The sequence below is a fragment of the Chrysemys picta genome, chromosome 12 (assembly GCF_011386835.1).
Source record: "Chrysemys picta bellii isolate R12L10 chromosome 12, ASM1138683v2, whole genome shotgun sequence".
Taxonomy (NCBI): Eukaryota; Metazoa; Chordata; order Testudines; family Emydidae; genus Chrysemys; species Chrysemys picta.
This window is the reverse complement of record NC_088802.1, coordinates 22,395,739-22,417,792: the sequence shown is the minus strand read 5'-3', so window position 1 is coordinate 22,417,792 and position 22,054 is coordinate 22,395,739. Positions and strand designations below refer to the sequence as shown.

The following is a 22,054-nucleotide window of genomic DNA, read 5'->3' as shown; positions in this document are numbered from 1 at the left end:
CCTGAACTCAGAGTCTAGAAACAATCTGGCATGTGTCATCTGGGCTAGTAAGACTCCATCAGCATTCGCCACCCCATTGGGGCACACAGTGAGCCAGATTCTCAGCTGGTGTAAATCAAGGTAGCTCCATTTGTGTCAGTGGGGCAGATCCCCAACTGAGGACCTGTCACGAGACATGGATCTCAAGCTCCATCTCTGTGAAATGGTGCTATGAACGCTGACTGGCACTGCTGTGGGAAGGTGAGGCTAAAACTGTTAATATTCACCTGAAGAAGAGCTCTGTGTAGCTCAAAAGCTTCACTCCTCCACCAACAGGAGTTAGTGCAATATAAGATATTACAACACCACCTTGTCCATCTACTATTCACAAAGCACATTCATGCCCCTGTTTTTTCGTGGTAAAGGCAGTCAGGAAGATGGTGCTCACCTGTAACCACAGAATAGCCCAAGCTTGAAGTAATGAGCTCTTATTGCTCAGGGCTTGGCCGCCAGGATGTAGGTTCGTCAGCTGAGGTTCTTGTTTCTCTTCTTTCTGCAGAAACTGGATTTTCTCAGTGAAGAGACCTGCAGTTACCTGAAGGAATGAGCAAGTACATTTCATCTACTTTTTGAAAATGAGCTTCTCCTTCTATTTAAAAAGTGTAAATGCTGCCTCATATTTGTATTCGGTCTTTTCTCTTTTTAATATGCTTCCACTTCAACCTTTCTCCCACTAGGTTCATTTTGTGTCTCCAAAGATTTGTAGCTAATGATGCCCAATGGGAATTGTACAGCGTGACTTGTATAATTGCAATTTTTTTTAAGTTTAATGAACCTATGTGTAAAATATTTGAGATCATGAACAAACACCAGCTTACATTTTTGGAATATGACTGTCCAAGGTGATGGCCTATTATAATGTACTTTCACTGCCCCTTTATTAATATTCAATATATGCTGCCGTCTAGTGGGCATTTCTGAAAATAGCTGCCCATATATCACCCTTACAACATGTTTTCACTTAGGGAAGAAAAAACAAATGCACAAATACAAAATGGGGGATAACTGGCTTGGCAGCAGAACTGGGAATTCTGGTGGGTCACAACCTCAACATCAGTTAGCAATGCGATGCTGTTTCAAAAAAAGCAAATGCAATTTTAGGTTCATTAACAGAGACATAGCATGCAAGTCTCAGGAGGTGATAGTACCGCTCTGCTGGGCTCTGGTTAGGCCTCAGCTGGAGACTGTGTCCAATTTTGGTCACAAATGTATAGCAAAGATGTAAAGAAACTGTAAAGGATCCACAGGCAAGCGACAAAGATGATCAAAGGGATGGAATGCAAGCCATATGAGCAAAGGCTGAAGGAACTGGGTATGTTTAGTTTGGAAAAGAGGAGATTGGGGACGGGGTATGATAGTGGTCTTCAAATACTTGAAAAGCTGCCATAAAAAAGATGGAGAAAACTTGTTCTCTCTTGCCACAGTGAGCAGGATAAGAGGCAATGGCCTCAAACTGCAGCGTAGCAGGTTTAAATAAAATCTCAGGAAAAACTGTAAGAACAGTAGGAAAATGGAACAGATCGCCTGGTAGGGTGACCAGATGTCCCATTTTTAAAGGGACAGTCCCGTTTTTTGGGACTTTTTCTTATACAGGCACCTATTACCCCCCACCCCCTGTAATGTTTTGTCACAGTTGCTATCTGGTCACCCTATCGCCTAGGGAAGTCGTGGAATCTCGTTCACTGGAAGTTTTCAAAAGGAGGCTGGACAGCCATCAATCTTGGATGGCTGAGACTCAACAAATCCTCCATCTTGGCAGGGGGTTAGACTAGATGACCCTTGCAGTCCCTTCTAACCCAATGGTTCTATGCTGCCACCTAGTGTCCATTTTACAGTATAACTTTCCCATTATTTTGTTGGCTAGTGAAATGTATTGGTTATTATTCAGTATTTCTGACAGCCCCCCCTTTCATTTCCTGTACTCTGCTGCCATCTAATGTCGATTTCCCAGCATGACAGCCTTTTACTCTGCTCTCCACTAGAGGATTCTTCTTCCTATAGCTGCCTCTTTCCCATTTTTGACTCTCATGTCACCTGGTGGACGTTATTTAGTATAACAGCCCATAACTCACTCAATAATATCTGATACTATCCACAGTTCATTACATAGTGTAGAGTTCCTTTTCTCTTCAGTGCTCTTTCCCCACCACTTATGCATCATTATACAGCTTCACCTCCCTTTCCACTTCCCTCTGTTGGTCATTTGGAAACTTAATTTCTTCTTTCTTGCCCTTCCACTTTGGCTGTTGGCCATTGGGCTGCACCTCTCCCATTCCTCTGCCCTCTAGTGCCCCTACACAGCATAACTATATCCTTCCTCATTTCTTACCCATTGCTAGGTGTCAAGACTCCTTCCCCACTCTGAACTTTAGGGTACAGATGTGGGGGCCTGCATGAAAACTTCTAAGTTTAACTACCAGCTTAGATCTGGTCCGCTGCCACCACTCCCAATGTGCTAATTCCCTTCCCTGTGTAGCCTTGAGAGACTCTTCACCAATTCCCTGGTGAATACAGATCCAAACCCCTTGGATCTTAAAACAAGGAGAAATTAACCATCCCCCCGCCTCTCTCCCACCAACTCCTGGTGGATCAAGATTCAACCCCCTTGGATCTAAAAAACAGGGAAAATCAATTAGGTTCTTAAAAAGAACACTTTTAATTAAAGAAAAGGTAAAAATCATCTCTGTAAAATCAGGATGGAAAATAACGTTACAGGGTAATCAAACTTAAAGAGCCCAGAGGACCCCCCTCTAGCCTTAGGTTCAATTTACAGCAAACAGAGGTAAACACCCTAGTAAAAGGTACATTTACAAGTTGAGAAAACAAAGATAAAACTAACATACCTTGCCTGGCTGTTTACTTACAAGTTTGAAATATGAGAGACTTGTTCAGAAAGATTTTGAGAGCCTAGATTGATGTCTGCTCCCTCTTAGTCCCAAGAGCGAACTCTCCCCAAAACAAAGAGAACAAACAAAAACCTTCCCCCGACCAAGATTTGAAAGTACCTTGTCCCCTTATTGGTCCTTTGGGTCAGGTGTCCGCCAGGTTACCTGAGCTTCTTAACCCTTTACAGGGAAAAGGATTTTGGAGTCTCTGGCCAGTAGGGATTTTATAGTATGGTACACAGGAGGGCTGTTACCGTTCCCTTTATAGTTATGACACGCCCCCCAAATCACAGATAGTGTTGGACAGCCGGCTCCACACTGGCTGTGATTTCTTCCTGGAGTGCTAGGAGAAAACAGAGTTAATAAGACACATGCACATAAGACATACTACTGCTTATATAAAAAGTAACAATATGTCCCACATTCCAAGAACAATTTTTAACCAGTTGATTCTGGGAAACTTTCCCGGGAGAGGGCATCAGCCACTTTGTTAGAAGCTCCTGAAATGTGTTGTATTTTAAAATCAAAATCTTGGAGAGCTAAACTCCACCGAAAAAGTTTTTTGTTATTCCCCTTGGCGGTATGAAGCCACTGTAGTGGAGCATGGTCTGTTTGTAGTTGGAAACGCCGTCCCCAAACGTATGGGCGTAGCTTTTCCAGCATGTATACAATGGCGTAGCATTCCTTTTCACTGATTGACCAGTGGCTTTCCCTCTCAGACAGTTTCTTGCTCAGAAACACGACAGGATGGAATTCTTGATCCGGTTCTTCCTGTATTAAAACTGCTCCCACACCCAGCTCGGACGCATCTGTGGTTACTAGGAATGGTTTGTCAAAGTCTGATGCCCTTAGCACAGGGTCAGACATGAGTGTCGCCTTAAGCTGGTTAAAGGCCTTTTGACACTCGTCAGTCCACTGAACTGCATTTGGCTGTTTCTTTCTGGTTAGGACTGTTAGTGAGGCAGCGATTTGGCTGCAGTGTGGTACAAATCACCTATAATATCCGGCCAAGCCTAAGAAGGATTGGACCTGTTTCTTTGACTTTGGAACTGGCCACTTTTGGATAGCATCCACTTTGGCCTGTAGGGGATTTATAGTTCCTTGACACCCCTGGTGCCTCAGGTAAGTCACTTTGTTTTGGCCTATTTGACACTTTTGAGCCTTAACAGTTAGTCCTGCCTGCCTGATGCGCGTGAAGACTTTTTCAGGTGCTCCAGGTGTTCTGCCCATGACTCAGAAAAAATGGCCACACCATCGAAGTAGGCAACGGCAGATTCTCCCAATCCCACTAGGAGACCATCTACAAGTCTTTGGAAGGTGGTGGGTGCATTTCGCAGCCCGAAAGGGAGTACATTGAATTTATGCACCCCTGCCTGAGTGACGAAGGCTGACCTTTCCTTGGCGGGTTCATCTAGTGGTACTTGCCAGTACCCTTTGGTTAAGTCTAAGGTAGAGATGAATTGGGCATGTCCCAATTTCTCCAATAGCTCATCTGTGCATGGCATTGGATAGTTGTCAGGACGAGTTACAGCATTTAGCTTACGGTACTCCACACAAAAGCATATTTCCCCATCTGGTTTGGGAACTACAACCACTAGAGATGCCCATGCCCTCTTAGAGGGACGGAATATACCCATCTGTAGCATGTCCTGGATCTCCCTTTTTATAGCAGTTTGGGCTTGAGGTGACTCCCGGTAGGGTGGGGTTCTAATTGGGTGAGCATTACCTGTGTCAATGGATTGGTATGCCCGTTCTGTCCATCCTGGGGTGGCTGAGAAGATTGGCAAAAAGCTAGTGCACAGCTCCTTGATCTGCTGCTGCTGCAGACGTCCAAGGGTCGCGGAGAGGTTCACCTCTTCCACGCCACCATTACTTTTTCCTTCGTGGTAGACACCTTCAGGCCACTCCGTGTCATCTGTTTCCTGGGCTGTAAACTGGGAAACCTTTAATTCTCTGGAATAAAAGGGCTTAAGAAAATTAACATGGTATACCTTAGGCTTTATGTTGGAGGTGGGGGATGCTATGAGATAGTTAACAGCTCCTAGGTGCTCCTGGACCGTGAATGGTCCTTCCCACGATGCTTCCATTTTATGGGCCTGGAGCGCCTTTAAGACCATGACTTGGTCTCCTACTTTGAAGGACCGTTCTCTGGAATGTTTATCATACCAGGCCTTTTGCTCTTCCTGAGCATCCTTTAGGTTTTCTTTAGCAAGGGCTAAAGAGTGTCGGAGGGTGCTTTGTAGGTTGCTTACAAAGTCTAGAATGTTAGTTCCTGGAGAAGGCGTAAACCCCTCCCATTGCTACTTCACCAACTGTAAGGGCCCCTTAACCTCGCGGTCATACACAAGTTCAAATGGTGAAAACCCTAAACTGGGATGTGGTACAGCCCTGTAGGCGAAACGCAACCGCTGCAACACTAGGTCCCAATCATTGGAGTGTTCATTTACGAATTTACGTATCATGGCCCCCAAAGTTCCATTAAAATTCTCCACCAGACCATTGGTTTGATGGTGGTAAGGGGTGGCAACGAAGTGATTCACCCCATGAGCTTCCCACAGGTTTTTCATGGTCCCTGCCAGGAAATTAGTTCCCAAATCTGTAAGGATGTCGGAGGGTCAACCTAACCTAGCAAAAATGTCTGCTAATGCCTGGCACACACTTTTAGCCCTGGTGTTGCTTAAGGGTACTGCTTCCAGCCATCGGGTAGCAAAATCCATGAAAGTCAGTATGTACTGCTTTCCTCTAGGTGTCTTCTTTGGGAAAGGTCCCAGAATATCCACAGCTACTCGCTGAAATGGGACCTCAATTATGGGTAGTGGCTGGAGAGGGGCTTTGATCTGGTCTTGGGGCTTTCCCACTCGTTGGCAAAACTCACAAGACCGGACATAATTAGCAACGTCCTTGCCCATTCCCTCCCAGTGGAAGGAGTTCCCCAACCGGTCTTTGGTTCTGTTCACCCCAGAATGGCCACTGGGATGATCATGGGCTAAGCTCAAGAGCTTTACATGATACTTAATGGGAACTACGAACTGTCTTTGAGATGCCAGTCTTCCTGGTGCCCACCAGGAAGACTCTCCTTGTATAAAAGTCCTTGTTCTACAACAAACTGGGATCAGTTAGAAGAGCTGAGAGGCGGTGGGATGCTCCGTGCCGCCGCCCAAGCTTTCCGAAGGCTGTTATTTGCTTCCTGCTCAGCCTGGAACTGTTCCCTTGATGCTTGAGACATCAGTTCCTCCTTGGACTGCGGACTGGGGCTTGGTCCCTCTGGAAGCGATGCAGGTGATGGGGCTGTTTCCGTTGACTGTGAACCGCTGTTTGCTGGTGCACTATGTTGTATATCAGGCTCTGGCTGAGCCTCTTGGGTAGGGTTATCTGCTGCTTCTGTCAGTTCAGGCTTGCTGGTGCCCTCTGGCATTGGAGTTGTAGATGGGTTTGCAAATGCTGTACTCAGTGCTGGCGATGGTTTTGGCGCTGGTTGTGTTGCCAGTTCTGGTTTTGGGACTGGCTTTGGCTGGGTCTCTGGGATTGGATCCTCTAAGGCTGTTGCAATCGTTGGCAGGGGATCCGGTTCCACCACCTTTGTCTGGATCTCTGGTAACACAGACGGGGCCCTGGGGAACGGCTCAGGAACAGGGATTGGGGTGAAAGCTTGCTTAGCCTGGCTGCGGGTGACTATTCCCACCCTCTTGGCTAGCTTCACATGGTTGGCCAAGTCTTCCCCCAGCAGCATGGGGATGGGATAATTGTAATAGACTGCAAAAGTCCACATTTCTGACCAGCCCTTGTACTGGACATGCAACTTGGCTGTAGGCAAGGTTACAGAGTGTGACATGAAGGGTTGAATTGTCACCGGAGCCTCCGGGTTGATGAGTTTGGGGTCCACTAGGGATTGGTGGATAGTTGACACTTGTGCCCCAGTGTCCCTCCACGCGATAACCTTCTTTCCTCCCACTCTCAAGGTTTCCCTTTGCTCCGAGGGTATGAGAGAGGCATCTGGGTGTGGGGATCTTTGGTGTGATTGTGGTGTAATGAACTGTAATCGGTTGGGGTTCTTGGGGCAGTGGGTCTTTATTCAGTCCCAGTTCATTACATGTAAAACATCACCCTGCTAAGGTATCACCGGGGCGACGTTGGTTGGTTGAAACTGGTGTGGTGGGGTGAGAAGGCGCCTGGGGTTTCCCTTGGGAGGTAGGTGGGGCCTTGGGTTGTCCCCAGTGGTAAGGTTTTGTTTCGGGTTTCCCCTTCTGATATTCGCTCCAACTGCTATTCGTTTTTTTCTTTTCTGCCACCTCCACCCATTTGGCTTCAATCTCCCTCCCTCGGTTACAGTTTTGGGCTTCCCATCTAGTATGTACCTTTCTATTTCCTCAAGAACACCCTCTAAAAACTGTTCAATTTGCATTAGGAAGGGCAACTCTTCTGTAGATTTAACATTTGCTCCTGATATCCAGGCCTCCCAATTTTTTCCCAATGTGGTAGGCATGTCGGATAACAGACACATCTGGTTTCCACCTTAGGATTCTGAACCGCCAACGGGCATGCTCGGGTGTTAGCCCCATTCGGATTCTGGCCTTGTTTTTAAAAAGTTCATAACTGTTCATGTGTTCCTTAGGCATTTCAACCGCCACCTCTGCTAAGGGTCCACTGAGCTGCGGCCTCAGCTCTACCATGTACTGGTCTGTAGTGATGCTGTACCCAAGGCAGGCCCTTTCAAAATTTTCTAAAAAGGCCTCAGTATCATCGCCTGCCTTGTAGGTGGGGAATGTTCTGGGATGGGAAGCGGTACCTGGAGAGGGGTTGCTAGGGTTGCCTGGTATATCCGGCCTAGCCCGTGCTAATTCCAGTTCATGCTTCCTCTCTCTTTCCCTCTCCTCCATAGCTCTCTTTTGGGCAACCTACTCTTCCTTATTTTCTAATTATTTTAGTTCCATCCGTCTCTTATGTTCATTTTCCTTTTCTGTTGCTTCCAGTCTAGCCAGTTCTAGTTTGTTAGCTGCTTACTGGTAGTCATTTCCCTGCTTTCTTGGGCTGGGCCACACCCCTCTGAAGTTCACTGAAACTGGGATGCACTCAACTCAGGGCTGCCTTAAGTAACAGAGACTTTCTAACTAGCTATCCCAGAGAGGTAGAAAGAAAAAAAAAACAATTCAGCTTGTAAATTCCTTTTGCCAGCTGTTTGCTCACTGCTTGAACCCTTCTCTTAACAAAGACCCTTGTTAAAAAACCTTAACACCTCTGCATTCAGGCAAGGAAAGATAAGATATGCATCTACCTTCAGCTCTGCTTTCCAAGCAGCTAGAAAGGAGAAAAAAAAATCTTACTGGCTTTTGGTTTAAAATGATCTCACCGCTCTGCCACCATGTCAAGCCTCCTTCCCCACTCTGAACATTAGGGTACAGATGTGGGGGTCTGCATGAAAACTTCTAAGCTTAACTACCAGCTTAGATCTGGTCTACTGCCACCACTCCCAATGTGCTAATTCCCTTCCCTGTGTAGCCTTGAGAGACCCTTCACCAATTCCCTGGTGAATACAGATCCAAACCCCTTGGATCTTAAAACAAGGAGAAATTAACCATCCCCCCTCCTCTCTCCCACCAACTCCTGGTGGATCAAGATTCAACCCCCTTGGATCTAAAAAATAGGGAAAATCAATCAGGTTCTTGAAAAGAAGGATTTTAATTAAAGAAAAAGGTAAAAATCATCTCTGTAAAATCAGGATGGAAAATAACATTACAGGGTAATCAAATTTAAGGAGCCCAGAGGACCCCCCCTCTAGCCTTAGGTTCAAAGTTACAGCAAACAGAGGTAAACACCCTAGTAAAAGGTACATTTTCAAGTTGAGAAAACAAAGATAAAACTACCACACCTTGCCTGGTTGTACTTACAAATTTGAAATATGAGAGACTTGTTCAGAAAGATTTTGAGAGCCTGGATTGACGTCTGGTCCCTCTTAGTCCAAAGAGCAAACTCTCCCCAAAACAAAGAGCACAAACAAAAGCCTTCCCCTGACCAAGATTTGAAAGTATCTTGTCCCCTTATTGGTCCTTTGGGTCAGGTGTCCGCCAGGTTCCCTGAGCTTCTTAACCCTTTACAGGTAAAAGGATTTTGGAGTCTCTGGCCAGGAGGGATTTTATAGTATTGTACACAAAAGGGCTGTTACCCTTCCCTTTATAGTTATGACACTAGGTGTTTGCTGTTCAAAATTATAATCATTGGGAACCAAATAACACAATAGCATGATTGGAACATTAGAGGCTACAAATACTCGTACAACATTAGCAGGTCTCAACAATTTATCAGGGGTTTGCCATTAATCCAGTGCATTTTGGTTTGTTTGGATTCTCTTTCCAATGGAAATCCATAGATAGAAACTACAGTGATAGCAGCCCAGCTCTCACTGGTGCCCAGCTCCCCTGCCTCTGCGCGAGTCCTGACATGCTCACAGTGGCTGAGCCAGCACTGCTGTATTGGCACCACAGGAGTTCTGCTCGTTGCTAGGCGGTAGACACTTCCTCTCACCATAGGTTATGTCATGCCCTGAGGAGAGCCCCTGCATGCAGCAGAGCTGTCCAAGACATCTGGGGCTGGCAGGACACTGTGTCCTGAGAACGAGCCCTCTCGGGATGTGCACTTGTTGCAGTGATTTTTGGGAACACTCATTGTAACAGGTCCCCACCCTTTCAACTGTTCTGTGCAGTTGGTGACAGCAGAGCAGCTGGTGCCTTAAAGGGCCACATGAAGAGTTCCTCTTCAGTGACCATTTGACAGATCCGATCCCAGAAATGCCTTCAGTTCTACGGGTCCACTGGCAAACCCCCAGCTGGGTCTGGACAGTCCCAGTGTCCCTGGCTTGTGAGTCTACCTCTTTGTTTGCCCATGTTCCCAGCCTCCAAGGGCCATGTGAGCCTGGTGCTGGTGCTTTGCTGGAGCAGGTCCCAGCCAGGTTTAGCTCAGATAAGAGCTATAAAGCTATTCCTGGTGAAGTGTCCAGAGGTCACTGCTTGGGCCTGGCTGTTTACATCCAGCCTGTTGAGTGTAATGAAGGTGGTTGGTTTGCAGGGGGGTATGGTGGGAATGGAATTAGCCGCAATTTCAGAGGTAGCTGATTTCCCAGGCTTACGTCCCCACATAGGCTGCAGCAGAAGTTAGTATTTTTATTGACCAACCATTTATTTTAGAGATATAAAAAAATGGTTAAAATTGTCTCCACTCTTCCTGGTGCCCAGTTGAAAAATCCATGATGGAAACATGGCTATGGCCATCTCCCACCCTGGTCCTTCCACTTAGATGGACAACACTGAGTGCTGAGACTTTCAATGGGAGTTTTCAAATTAATTTTATTGGGGCACTGTGACAGGACCCCCGGGGTACAACCTTGAGCTGTGGGACTGTTGTACCTCCTTACCTCTCCAGCCTAGGTTGTTTCTCATGATCCTTTAATAGGAGAAGCAGCAATCTCCTCTCCCTCTCCCCCCAGTTGCTGTTATCTCTCAGTCACAAGCATACACAGACACACTTGAATGCTCTTCAAGCTACTCATGAACTATACGGAGGCAGACATCAGCAAATACCCCCAGCCTTGCACCCCAAGAAATATATAATCTTAAACTGCTTAAGACCTTCTCTCGAACAATGCAAGCTCATTAATTAGTTCACCACTTCATCAAAGGATAGTGGACATGCACCATCCTTTATAATCTGAGCAGATTCCCCAAGCATTTTAGACAAACTCACTGGTTAAGATTAAACATTAAAATAAGTTTATTGACTACAGAAAGATAGATTTTAAGTGATCATAAGTGTTAGGTAAATATCTCTGATTTTTATGTCTAAGAAAAAAAAATACAAACACATTCTAAATCCTGAACTTTATCAGACTCAGTAATATCTGAATCAAAAAGTTTTCCACACCCCACTGGATGTTGAAGCCAGGTTACAGTTCTTAACACACAGGCTGAATTCCCTTCTCACCCTGGGACCAACCTCCCCAGTTCAAAGTCTTTGTCTTCCCAGTGTTCTTGTTGCCTCCAGAGTAGGTGGGGGAGGAAAGAGGTTGTCTCATGATGCCCCTGTCCCTTACTTTATACTCTCAAGTCATATCCCTGGAAAAATACTGGGCCAGACATGTCCTAGTGGGCCTTGATGAGTCACAGAGTTGAGCAATTCCCATTGTGTTGTGCTTGCGCAATTGCCTGTTACAAAATTGTAGACTTCTTCTTTATAATTCCCCCCGCTGGTGATGGTTGTTTAACGCTTGCCTGGGTTGGGTTACCTCCTATGTTGTCCCTGGAGAACTAACAGTGGGCGACTCCCAGACTCCTAATATATTTCAATAACAAACATACAGCAAAACTGATAATGACATATACAATGAAAATATACATATTTTGACAGAAGAATGAGTTTCAGCAGATCATGATACCTTATAAGGAATGCTTTGTATGAAATATCACAACCAAATACAAAAGATGAATATGGGAGTTACAGGGGGCTACTTCGAGGTACAGTGCAACACAGGCTTATTGCTTCAATCACACAAAATTTCAGGCTATTTTATTTTCTCAGAGTCTCTGCATGTTTTTGTGAAAGCCACATTTACTGACTGCTTTGCTCAAGGCTTCCTTGACCTCTCTGTTTCTCAGGCTGTAGATGAGGGGGTTTACCAGGGGAGTTAGGACCGTGAAGCAAAGAGAGAGCACTTTCTTCAGATCTCTGAGTGTATCATGTTTCGGTAGCATGTAGAAAATCATTATGGTTCCATAGAAAATTGTCACCACAGTGAGGTGAGAGGAGCAGGTGGAAAAGGCCTTTTGTCTCCCGGTGGTGGAAGGGATTCTCAGGATGCTGGCAAGGATAAACACGTAGGACATCAGGGTTAGTAGGAATGGAGGCAGGGTGAATACACAGGCTAGTATGAAATCCACCAAAATGCTCAGGTGTGTGTCACTGCAGGAGAGTTCCATCAGTGGGATGGGATCAAAATAGAAATGGTCAATTTCATTTGGGCCACAAAATGTTAACTGTGATAGGAATAATATAAGGACTGTACTGGCCAAACAACCATTTAACCATGACCCAGCAGACAACTGGAGGCAAAATCTGTTATTCATAAGAGTTGAATAGTGCAGGGGTTTACATATCGCTAAATACCGATCATAAGACATTGCTGCTAGGAGATAGCATTCTGTAGCTACCAGAGAACCAAAGAAATACAGTTGTGAGAAGCAGCCCCTGAATGAGATGGTTTTGTCCCCAGTCAGGAGACTGGCGAGCATCCTGGGCAGGAGTGTGGAGGTGTAGCAGGTCTCCAGGCAGGACAAATTCCCCAGGAAGAAGTACATGGGGTTGTGAAGGTGCTGATCAGCCATAACTAGTGCAATTATGAGCATGTTCCCTGCCACGGTTGCCATGTAGATCACTAGGAACATCAGGAAGAGAAGAATTTGCAGGTCAGGGAGTTCTCCGAATGCCAGGAGGATAAATTCTGTGACAGCCGTTTGGTTTCTCCAGTTTCTGTCTGCCATAGGTTGAGTCTAGGAACAATAAAGAAAACTGTGCAGTTGAATTGGAAGAACAAAGAGCTGAAAGGTAATCTAGTGTCATGAATTAATTCCATAAATATTCAGAAACTCCCTTCCCTCTCCTGCTCACTAGCTGAGGACATGTCACAAAACATGGATCTCAAGCTCCATCTCTGTGAAATGGTGCTATGAACGTCGACTGGAGCTGCTGTGGGAAGGTGAGGCTAAAACTGCTAATATTCATCTGAAGAGCTCTGTGTAGCTCAAAAGCTTCTCTCCTCCACCAACAGGATTTAGTGCAATATAAGATATTACAACACCACCTTGTCCATCTAATATTCACAAAACACATTCCTGCCCCTGTTTGGTGGTCAGGAAGGAAGATGGTGCTCACCTGTAACCACAGCACAGCTCAAGCTTGAAGCGATAAGTCTTATTTCTCAGGACTTGGCCACCAGGACGTAGGTTCGTCAGCTAAGGTTCTTGTCTCTCCTCTTTCTGCCAAAACTGGATTTTCTAATTGAAGAGACCTGCAGTTACCTGAAGGGATGAGCAGGTACATTTGATCTACCTTTGGAAAATGAGCTTCCCCTTCGATTTACAAAGCGTAAATGCTGCCTTATATTTTTATTCAGTCGTCACGCTTTTTAATATGGTCCCACTTCAGCGGTTCTCCCACTTGGTTCATTTTGTGTCTCCAAAGCTTTGTAGCTAACAATGCCCAATGGGACTTGTACAGCGTGACTTCTATAATTGTAACTTTTTTTTAAGTCTAATGAACGTATGTGTCAAATATTTGAGATCATGAACAAACACCAGCTTACATTTTTGGAAAATGCCTATCCAAGGTGATGGCCTGTTATAAGGGCAGCTATTTTCAGAAATGCCCACTAGATGGCAGCATATATTGAATATTATTAAAGGGGTGGTGTAAGTACATTATATCACCCTTACAACATGCTTACAACTAAATGCACAAATACAGAATGGGGGGATAACTGGCTTGGCAGCAGCACTGCTGAGAAGTATCTGGGAGTTGTGGTGGATCACAAGCTCAACAGGTGTCAGTAATGCAATGCTGTTGCAAAAAAAGGAAATGCAATTTTAGGTTTCATAAACAGAGGCATAACATGCCAATCTTGTGAGGTGATAGTACCACTCTGCTCAGCTCTGGTTAGGCTTCAGCTGGAGACTGTTTCCAATTTTGGTCACCAGTGTATAGAAAGGATGTAGAGAAACTGCCGAGGATCCAAAGGCAAGCAACAAAGAAGTTCAAAGGGATGGAAGGCAAGCCATATGAGGGAAGGCTGAAGGAACTCGGTATGTTTACTTTAGAAAAGAAGAGGTTAAGGGGGGACATGATAGCGGTCTTCAAATACTTGAAAGACTGCCATAAAAATGGAGAAATTTTGTTTTTCCTGAGATTTAATCTAACTGTAAGGACAGTAGGATAATGGAACAGATCGCCTAGGGAAGTCGTGGAATCTCCTCTGGAAGTTTTCAAAAGGAGGCTGGACAGCCATCAGTTTTGGATGGCTGAGACTCAACAAATCCTGCATCTTGGCAGGGGGTTAGACTAGATGACCCTTGCGGTCCCTTCTAACCCAATGGCTCTATGCGGCCACCTAGTGGCTATTTTATAGTATAACTTTTGCATTATTTTATTGGCTAGTGAAATCTATTGGTCACTAGTCAGTATTTCTGACCCCCCCCACCTTCATTTCCTCTACTCTGCTGGCATCTAATGTCAATATCCCAGCATGACAGCCTGTTACTCAGCTCTCCTTTAGAACCTTATAAAAGTGAGAGACATTTTCCATGCTCTCTCTCTTCAACCTCCATCTACAAATCACCACCACCAAGCGACTGAATCACTGATCAAAGGCAAGAGCCTGGCTGAAAGGCAACCAGTTAGCCTGTGGTGAAACGCATCTAAGTTGTAAGGGTACTGAGTGTTAAGATTACTTTAGAATGTGTTTTGCTTTTATTTCTTTTGGTAACTTCTCTGAATTTTTTGCCTATCACTTATAATCACTTAAAATATATCTATTGTATCCAATAAACTTACTTTTATGTTTATCCTCATCAGTGAGTTTGTCTGAACCGTTTGGTAAATCTCCTCAGGTGGCAAAGGCTGTGCATGTCCACTTTCCCTTGAAGTAAGTGGTGAATCAATTAATAAATTGTCATTGTTCTGTCCAAGATGGTACATCCCTGAGGTAGAAGGCTGGGAGCTGGTGGGATCCGGTTGGTGTCTTTCTCTGTGAGATTTATGAGTGGCTCTGGGAGCATTCATGCAATCTAACTGGGTGTGGGGCTCCACCTGCTGCTGGACTGAGTGATAACAGCACCTGGAGGGGTTTGCTTCTTGTCACTAGCAGAGCATTGTGACACACACCCCAGACTAGTGTGTTCAGGGGGAGAGCAGGTCTCACAGTTCCAGGTTGTACCCTGGGAAACCACCCAGACCGTTAAAGTTTCCCATTGGAGGAGAATCCAGTGATGTGGCCTCTTAGTGTAACTCATTTGTTTACACTATATACACCAGTCCTGGAACAGAGGTGGCCACAGACAAGAAGCAGTGTCTCCCCTCTTTTACGGATCTTTGCCTATATGCCAGGAGCAGGACTAGTGTGCAAGGACCTTTCCCCCACACAATATTTTCAGCCTAGGACACTAAGGATGAAAGCTGGGTCATCACCAGTGAGTGGGAGCTGGGCAAGGCAGCGTACTTCTCTGCATGACCTCTCTGACAAGTGTCACTGTGCTTCTTTCTAATGCTATTGCATCATGTGTTTACATATTTTTGATGCAACAGTCCACTGGTCTGTATCCTAATAACTATTGCAATAACTTTCCTATAGATCCATTGTCGTTCCTAGTATGTGCCCTATGGGTTGCCTGAGCATTCTGTGTGTTGGATTCTCATTTCTGAGAGGTTCCTGCCTTTTCCAAAGGAACAGAAAATAAATCGTTTGAAATGGGAAAGGAAATGTCCAGCCTTCTCTGTCCTGAGGCTACTGGGATTATGCACAGTGACCACTTTTTGGGGCAATCCTGTTTTAAAGTAAACTTCTTAGGTTTTCAGATCGCTTTGATTTGGCCAATGTTCATGCCAAGCAGCACTGAGGAATTCTCAAAACTGTACCTGAAAAAGTGCCAGTGAGATTGTAGAGATGACAGTTTGGAAGGGTTTTCCATAAATGTGTCCTTTTATAACAGCTCTTTTTGAGCCCCTGCCTAGTGACAGAATGGGAACTGGATATTTTGAGGATGTCTAAGTAGTCTCTCCTATCCCTGGCATTACTGACTGAAGTGATAAGGAGAGAGACAATGTATTCTAAGTCACATCCTAATTGAAATACCTGAGCAGGTGAAAAGCAGCCCTATGTACAGAGTAACTGCACAGGAGTTGTTCTAAGGTAATAAACCTGTGGGCATGTCATGGTCATGGTCATTATTAAACTGCAAAGCATCACTGTTTGCAATGTCAGGGACTGGATATTTACATGGATATCAGTAATGTCCAGAGATATCATAATTAATGACAACCAACATTCTGGAAGGGATATTAAACCTCATGCTTCAGGGCTTGAGCCAATCTCTAAGTATCAGAGACCAAAGTGAGAGCTATATGGGGAGCAGATTATTCCACTTCTACCTCCTATGGGATTCTTCCATCTTCCTCTTAAACATCTGACTATGGTCCCTGTCAGACAGGATATTAGTCTAGATGGACCTAGTGTCTGATCCAGTCTGGCAATTCCTATGAAAATAGAATAGGTAAATCTGGGGTCATTCTGCTCAAAGCACAGACCAGTATCTGAGTTCTGGAATATTTGAATAAGATACTAGTTGAAGAGGCCACATTTGACAGGATCTATTTCCAACCACTAAAGGGCAGTTCCCCCCCACACACATTTCCTTAAATTATTTTTATATTGTCTCCATACACCTGCTTTCCAGAAGTCGGTATAAAAGCATGAAGTTCTCATTTTTGTAACCCAAGTTTTCTCGTATGAACCAAAAAAATTATTATTCAGATTTTCAGCAACAAACCACTTGATTTATTTATTATTAATTTGGTTGCAAAATAGATTGGGAAAACATTATTCTCAACCCATTTTGGGGTTGGTTTGTTTGTTTTTATGGTGATGGTGTTTGAACTTTTTAATAAGGATCCCACTTCAACCTAGCTTTTAGCTGACTAATTTTGTTTCTCCAAATCTTTGTTGCAAACATTGCCCAATGTGACATATCGATTCCTTATGTAACCCTTCTGCCAGTTGGAGTCGGCAGCAACAAGGGCCGGGTTCAATATCTAAGGGATCCTTTCCAACACTACAACACAAAACTGAATCCAGCCCCAACCCAGTAACCTGAGACAATTTCACACTACCCATTGAGCACCTCTAGAGGCAACAGTTTCCCTCTCACAAGCACAGAGTCTGAGAGCGGAAAAGAAAGTTTTAATAAAAAGGGGGAAAGTAACCTGGCATTAACTTGGGAAAACGCTGCAAGCAGAATTCATAACATAAAATCATGAGCAAAACACCTAACCCAGAGTACGTTGGACAGTGTCCTTGTGCCTCAGGTTCTTAAGTCCAGCAACCAAAAGTTCCTTTAGCGTGCCCCTCTCTTCACCACAACCCACCCACAGTTATTGTCCTTGGTCATTAAAGACCCAGAGTTCAGAAATGTATCTGCGTGAGTTCACCTCCCACCTGGGGGAGTTGGGGAGAAAAAAGCACCTTGCTGGCTCCGCTGCCCAGGTTCTTGCCCTGACATCTGCCACTCCGCTGGCCACTCCCTGTACCCTCTGGAGTGGTTTGAGGGCCCACAACTTAATATAGCTCTCTGTGATTTCAGCTGTTAGTGGGCAAGGCCAACTACTAGTGTAGGCTGGACAGTCTCTGGCATCAGAGACACTGCTGTAAAACAGGTCTAATGCTTAGAGCTGGTAATTAGTGATTTCAATTCTGTTGTTTTACAACAAGACTTTCAAGTGAGTCTTACTAAACTCTATTATTAAACAGTGGAGAAAAGAAAGCCACACCACAAGCTACCTGTCCCCACCCTCTCTCAATTCCACTCAGCTTTGGCACCCCTGTCTTCCGCTGACTGAATGCAGTTTAGCTGAGGGTGAGTCCCTCCATCAGGGTATACCAAGTTTAGTTCCCTCCACCAGGGTATGCCAAGTACAGTTCTGCTACCCTTGATCCCTGCACAAGGATACACAACTCTTTATTACCCCTGCTCCAATAACAAAGCGACTTCTGATCCAACACCACCAAAAGTCATTATTTAGGCAAAACATTTCCATCGTGCCTAGGCAGAATAGGCATGTCTATGCAAACAAGGTCAGTTCATCACTAGCGGTCAGGGGAGTATTCATGCAGACCTTGCTTACAATTATAAAAGGGAAAAAATCCCACAGGTGAAAATACTTCACATAATGATGAAACTCTACTTGATGGCCTGTTCAAAGCTACTGCCCATAGAATAATAAATAATATTAAGCCTATATCTGCTGTCACCTACTGGGCCTTTCGGAAAATAGCTGCCTATTTCTCCTGCTTTGAATGTGCTGCCCTCTAGTGGACACCTTGCAGCATCACTGACCTTTCCTTTTCACATTACAGGACTTTATCCTGTTCTTAAATATATTGGCCAATAGGACGGACCTTTCCTCATTTCTTTCAATCTCCTGCCCCTAGAGTTCATTATACAGCATGACAGTCTATTGCTCTGTTCTTACTCTCTGCTCTCTTCTGCAGTTAACTACAGTGGATGTTGTAGCTTCCTCTTTCGATCCTTGATGCTCTTGTGTCCCCGTTGGTCATCGTTCCACCATGGTACACTTTTCCTATCTTTAGGTAGTGTTGGTAACCTAGGACTAGCTAGGCTGGCTGTCTCTGATTCCCTTATTAACACGGCTTCAGAATTCCTCCATATCTTCATTTATACCTTGCTCACTCATATTCCTCTCACTTTGGTTTCTAAAGATATTTCCAGTTCATTACATAGCATAGAGGTCCATTGATCCACAAAATTCTTTCCTCACCATTTACACTGATGCCATCTAATCTTTATGATACAGCTTTACCTCTTTCCACTTCCCTTTGCTGGTCATTTGGCATCATAACTTCACCTTTCTTGACTTCCACTTTGGATGCTATCCACTGGGCATCACCACTGCACCTTTCCCACTCCTCTACCCTCTAATGACCCTAGAGAGCATAATCACATCTTTCCTCATTTCTTACCTACTGCTAGGTGTGCACTGTTCCAAATTAGAGCCACTGGGAACAAAACTGTACAACAGCAGGATTGCAACATTAGTGGCTACAAAAGCACATACAATAGCAGTGGCTTTCGAAGGTTTAGCAGGTGTTTCCCATCCATCCAGTGCATTTCTGTTGCTGTGGGGTCTGTTTCCATTGGAAATGCATAGATTGAACCTGTATGAGAGAAAGCCTCAGACTGTGCAGAGCAGAGACAACACGACACACACACATACGCAGCCGAAAAACATTTGACTACAGAACCTACCATGACAGAATCCCAGTTACTCTCGAAGCTGAGATTCTCAGAGGTATCTAAGAGAGTTAAGCATCCAACTCCCATTTCAAAGGGATTTGGGTGCCTAATTCTGTTAGGTCCCTTGGAAAATGGTTTCTGCAGGGCTCAAGTCCTACCATTCTCTCTGATGCCCAGCTCCCCTACCCCTGGCCAAGCCCTGACGTTCTCCCAGAGACTGAGTCAGCACTGCCATTTTGACATCACAGGAGTTCTGCCCGCTGGTAGGTTGTAGCCGCTTCCTCTCGCCCTAGGTTGCCTCACGGCCCGAGGGGAGGGCCCTTCATGGAGCAGAGCTGTCTATGGCACCTGGCCTGTCTTGACACTGTGTCCTGAGAACTAACCCTCTCGGGACATGCACTCATTGCAATCAGTTTTAGGGACACTCATTGTAACAAGTCCCCTCTCTTTGAAATGCTCTGTGCATCTGGCAGGAGCAAAGCAGCTTCTGCCCTGCAGGGTCACAGGCCGAATCCCTCCTCTGTGCCCGTTTGACAGACCCGACCCCAGAAATGGCCTCATTTCTCCATGTGGCCTGGCAAACCCCTACCTGGGTCTGGACAGTCCCAGTGCCCCCGACTTGTGAGTCTACCTCTTTGTTTGCCCAAGTTCCCAGCCTCCAAGCGCCCTTTGAGCCTGGTGCTGGTGCTTTGTTGGAGCTTGTTCCACCCGGGTTTAGCCCAGATAAGAGCTATGAAGCTTTTTCTGGTGAATTGTCCAAAGGGCACTGCTGGGGCCTGGCTGGTTGCAGCCAGCCTATCTGAGTGCAGGGAAGGTGGGGTTGCAGAGAGGTATGATGGCAATAAGCATAATTTCACGGGTGCCAGATTTCCTAGGTTTACATCCCCATCTATGCTGCACCAGGAGTTAGTATTTTTATTGTCCAAAAATAATTTTGATCAAAACCAGCTTTTTTTATGGAAATAAAATTTGGTTAAAATTGTCTCAATTCTGCCTGGTGCCCAGTTAAACTCCATGATGGAAATATGGTTATCGCCACCTCCCTCCCTGGTCCTTCCACTAACATGGACAACACTGACCCGAGTTCCTGCTGGATTGTCCATTGTGTCCTTCGGGTCACAAGAATTGCAGCACAAAACATGATGTCACCCATTGTGCTTTGTAATCTAATTCAGACAGTCAAATAGAAATAAAACTTTATTATCTAACACAGAGAAACAATGAACAGGGCGCATACAAAGGGATTTATTTTGATCGTTAGTGGATTTTGTGCCTTACACAATGTCAGACCTGTGCAGTTTCAAACGCTGTACACACTCCTCACATAGGGTGAATGTTTAGCCAAGACCATGGACAAAAATACCATCATACTCCATGTATCAGTGCTGAACATGAGAGAGTGACAGAGCTCTCCACAACTTCATTTTCTCTATGATGTGTTACATGGAGACAGCATGGAACTGTAAACACTCTCTCAGTAACTCCATACAGAACATCTCCATCTTTTTCACATTACAGGTGAGATTTTCAATGGGGGTTTTCAACTCAATTTCAGTGGGGGCTGATAGCCTGAGGTTTTCACAGCTGCCTGGCTGATTTAGGCAAAGTTATTCTCTAGGAGTCTCTGCATGTTTTTCTGAAAGCCACATATTTACTGACTGCTTTGCTCAAGGCTTCAATGACCTCTCTGTTTCTCAGGCTGTAGATGAGGGGGTTTGCCAGGGGAGTCAGGACTGTGTAGCAAAGAGAGAGCATTTTGTTTAGGAAGCTTAATGTGTTGCATTTCGGTAGCAGGTACACAATCATTAGGGTTCCATAGTAAATTGTCACCACAATGAGGTGAGAGGAGCAGGTGGAAAATGCCTTCTGCCTCCCCATGGTGGAAGGGATTCTCAGGATGGTGGCGATGATACACACATAGGATGTCAGGGTTAGTAGAAATGGAGGCAAGGTGAATACACAGGCTAGTATGAAATTCAACAATACGATCAGGCGTGTGTCCCAGCAGGAGAGTTTTATCAGTGGGATGAGATCACAATAGAAATGGTCAATTTCATTCGGGCCACAGAATATTAACTGTGACATGAATAATACAAAGATGTCAGTAGCCAAACAACCATTTAACCATGACCCAGCAGCCAGCTGGAGGCAAAACCTGTTATTCATAAGAGTTGAATAGTGCAGGGGTTTACATATTGCTAAATACCGATCATAAGACATCGCTGCTAGGAGACAGCATTCTGTAGCTGCCAGAGTACAAAAGGAATACATTTGTATGAAGCAGCCACTGAATGAGATGGTTTTGTCCCCAGTGAGGAAACTGGCCAGCATCCTGGGCAGGATGGTGGAGGTGTAGCAGGTCTCCAAGCAGGACAAGTTCCCCAGGAAGAAGTACATGGGGGTGTGAAGGTGCTGATCAGCCACAACAAGCACCACAATGAGGGTGTTCCCAGCCACAGTTGCCACATAGATCACTAGGAACATCAGGAAGAGAACAATTTGCAGGTCAGGGAGATCCCCGAATCCCAGGAGAATAAATTCTGTGACAGACGTTTGATTTCTCCAGTCTGTGTCTGCCATGGGTGGAGTCTAGGAACAAAAAAGCTAACTGTGAAATTGAATAGGAAGAACATAGACCTGAAAGGTAATCAAGAGTCATGAAGTAATTCCATAAATATTCAGAAACTCTCCTCCCTCTCCTGGCTACCAGCTCAAATTTTAAGGCTAAATGTTGACTTCAGTCAAAGTGCAAGGAGTCTCAGATCGACAACAGATCTTTTGTATCCATGTAGACCATCTTCTGCCATATCAGAGCAATGACTATATCAGTCCATTTCTCTGGTAGCTGAATACTGATAATCAGATCAGTCTCTTTCTTTATCTACTATTGTATTCCATAGAGTGACATACTGAAGCTTTACAATGATGCTTAAATGCAGTATTTCATTTCTGGCAATTGCCAGAATCATGCCATGACTTAGGACTCAAAATCAATATATACATCAAATAAAATGTTGAACTGAGATTTCCAGTGCAATCTACTTTCCTTAGGTATCGGACTTCTGTTAG

General features: G+C 44.9%; 2 protein-coding genes across 2 annotated transcripts; both read right to left on the bottom strand.

The window, feature by feature from the left end:
* Positions 1 to 11,346: 11,346 nt before the first annotated feature.
* On the bottom strand, positions 11,347 to 12,448 carry LOC135974632 (olfactory receptor 6N1-like). The gene has a single exon (XM_065563053.1). It carries the CDS (start codon positions 12,446 to 12,448, stop codon positions 11,486 to 11,488), a length of 963 nt encoding a protein of 320 aa, XP_065419125.1. The 3' UTR covers positions 11,347 to 11,485.
* An 8,076-nt stretch (positions 12,449 to 20,524) lies between these two features.
* On the bottom strand, positions 20,525 to 21,565 carry LOC112060720 (olfactory receptor 6B1). The gene is given in 2 exon segments (XM_024112467.3): positions 20,525 to 20,633; positions 20,636 to 21,565. Coding segments are annotated over 2 exon segments (981 nt in total). The 3' UTR covers positions 20,525 to 20,582.
* Positions 21,566 to 22,054: the final 489 nt, after the last annotated feature.

Excerpts from the sequence above, each read along its gene's own strand:
- LOC135974632 (XM_065563053.1), bottom strand. The coding sequence starts at position 12,448 with ATGGCAGACAGAAACTGGAGAAACCAAACGGCTGTCACAGAATTTATC.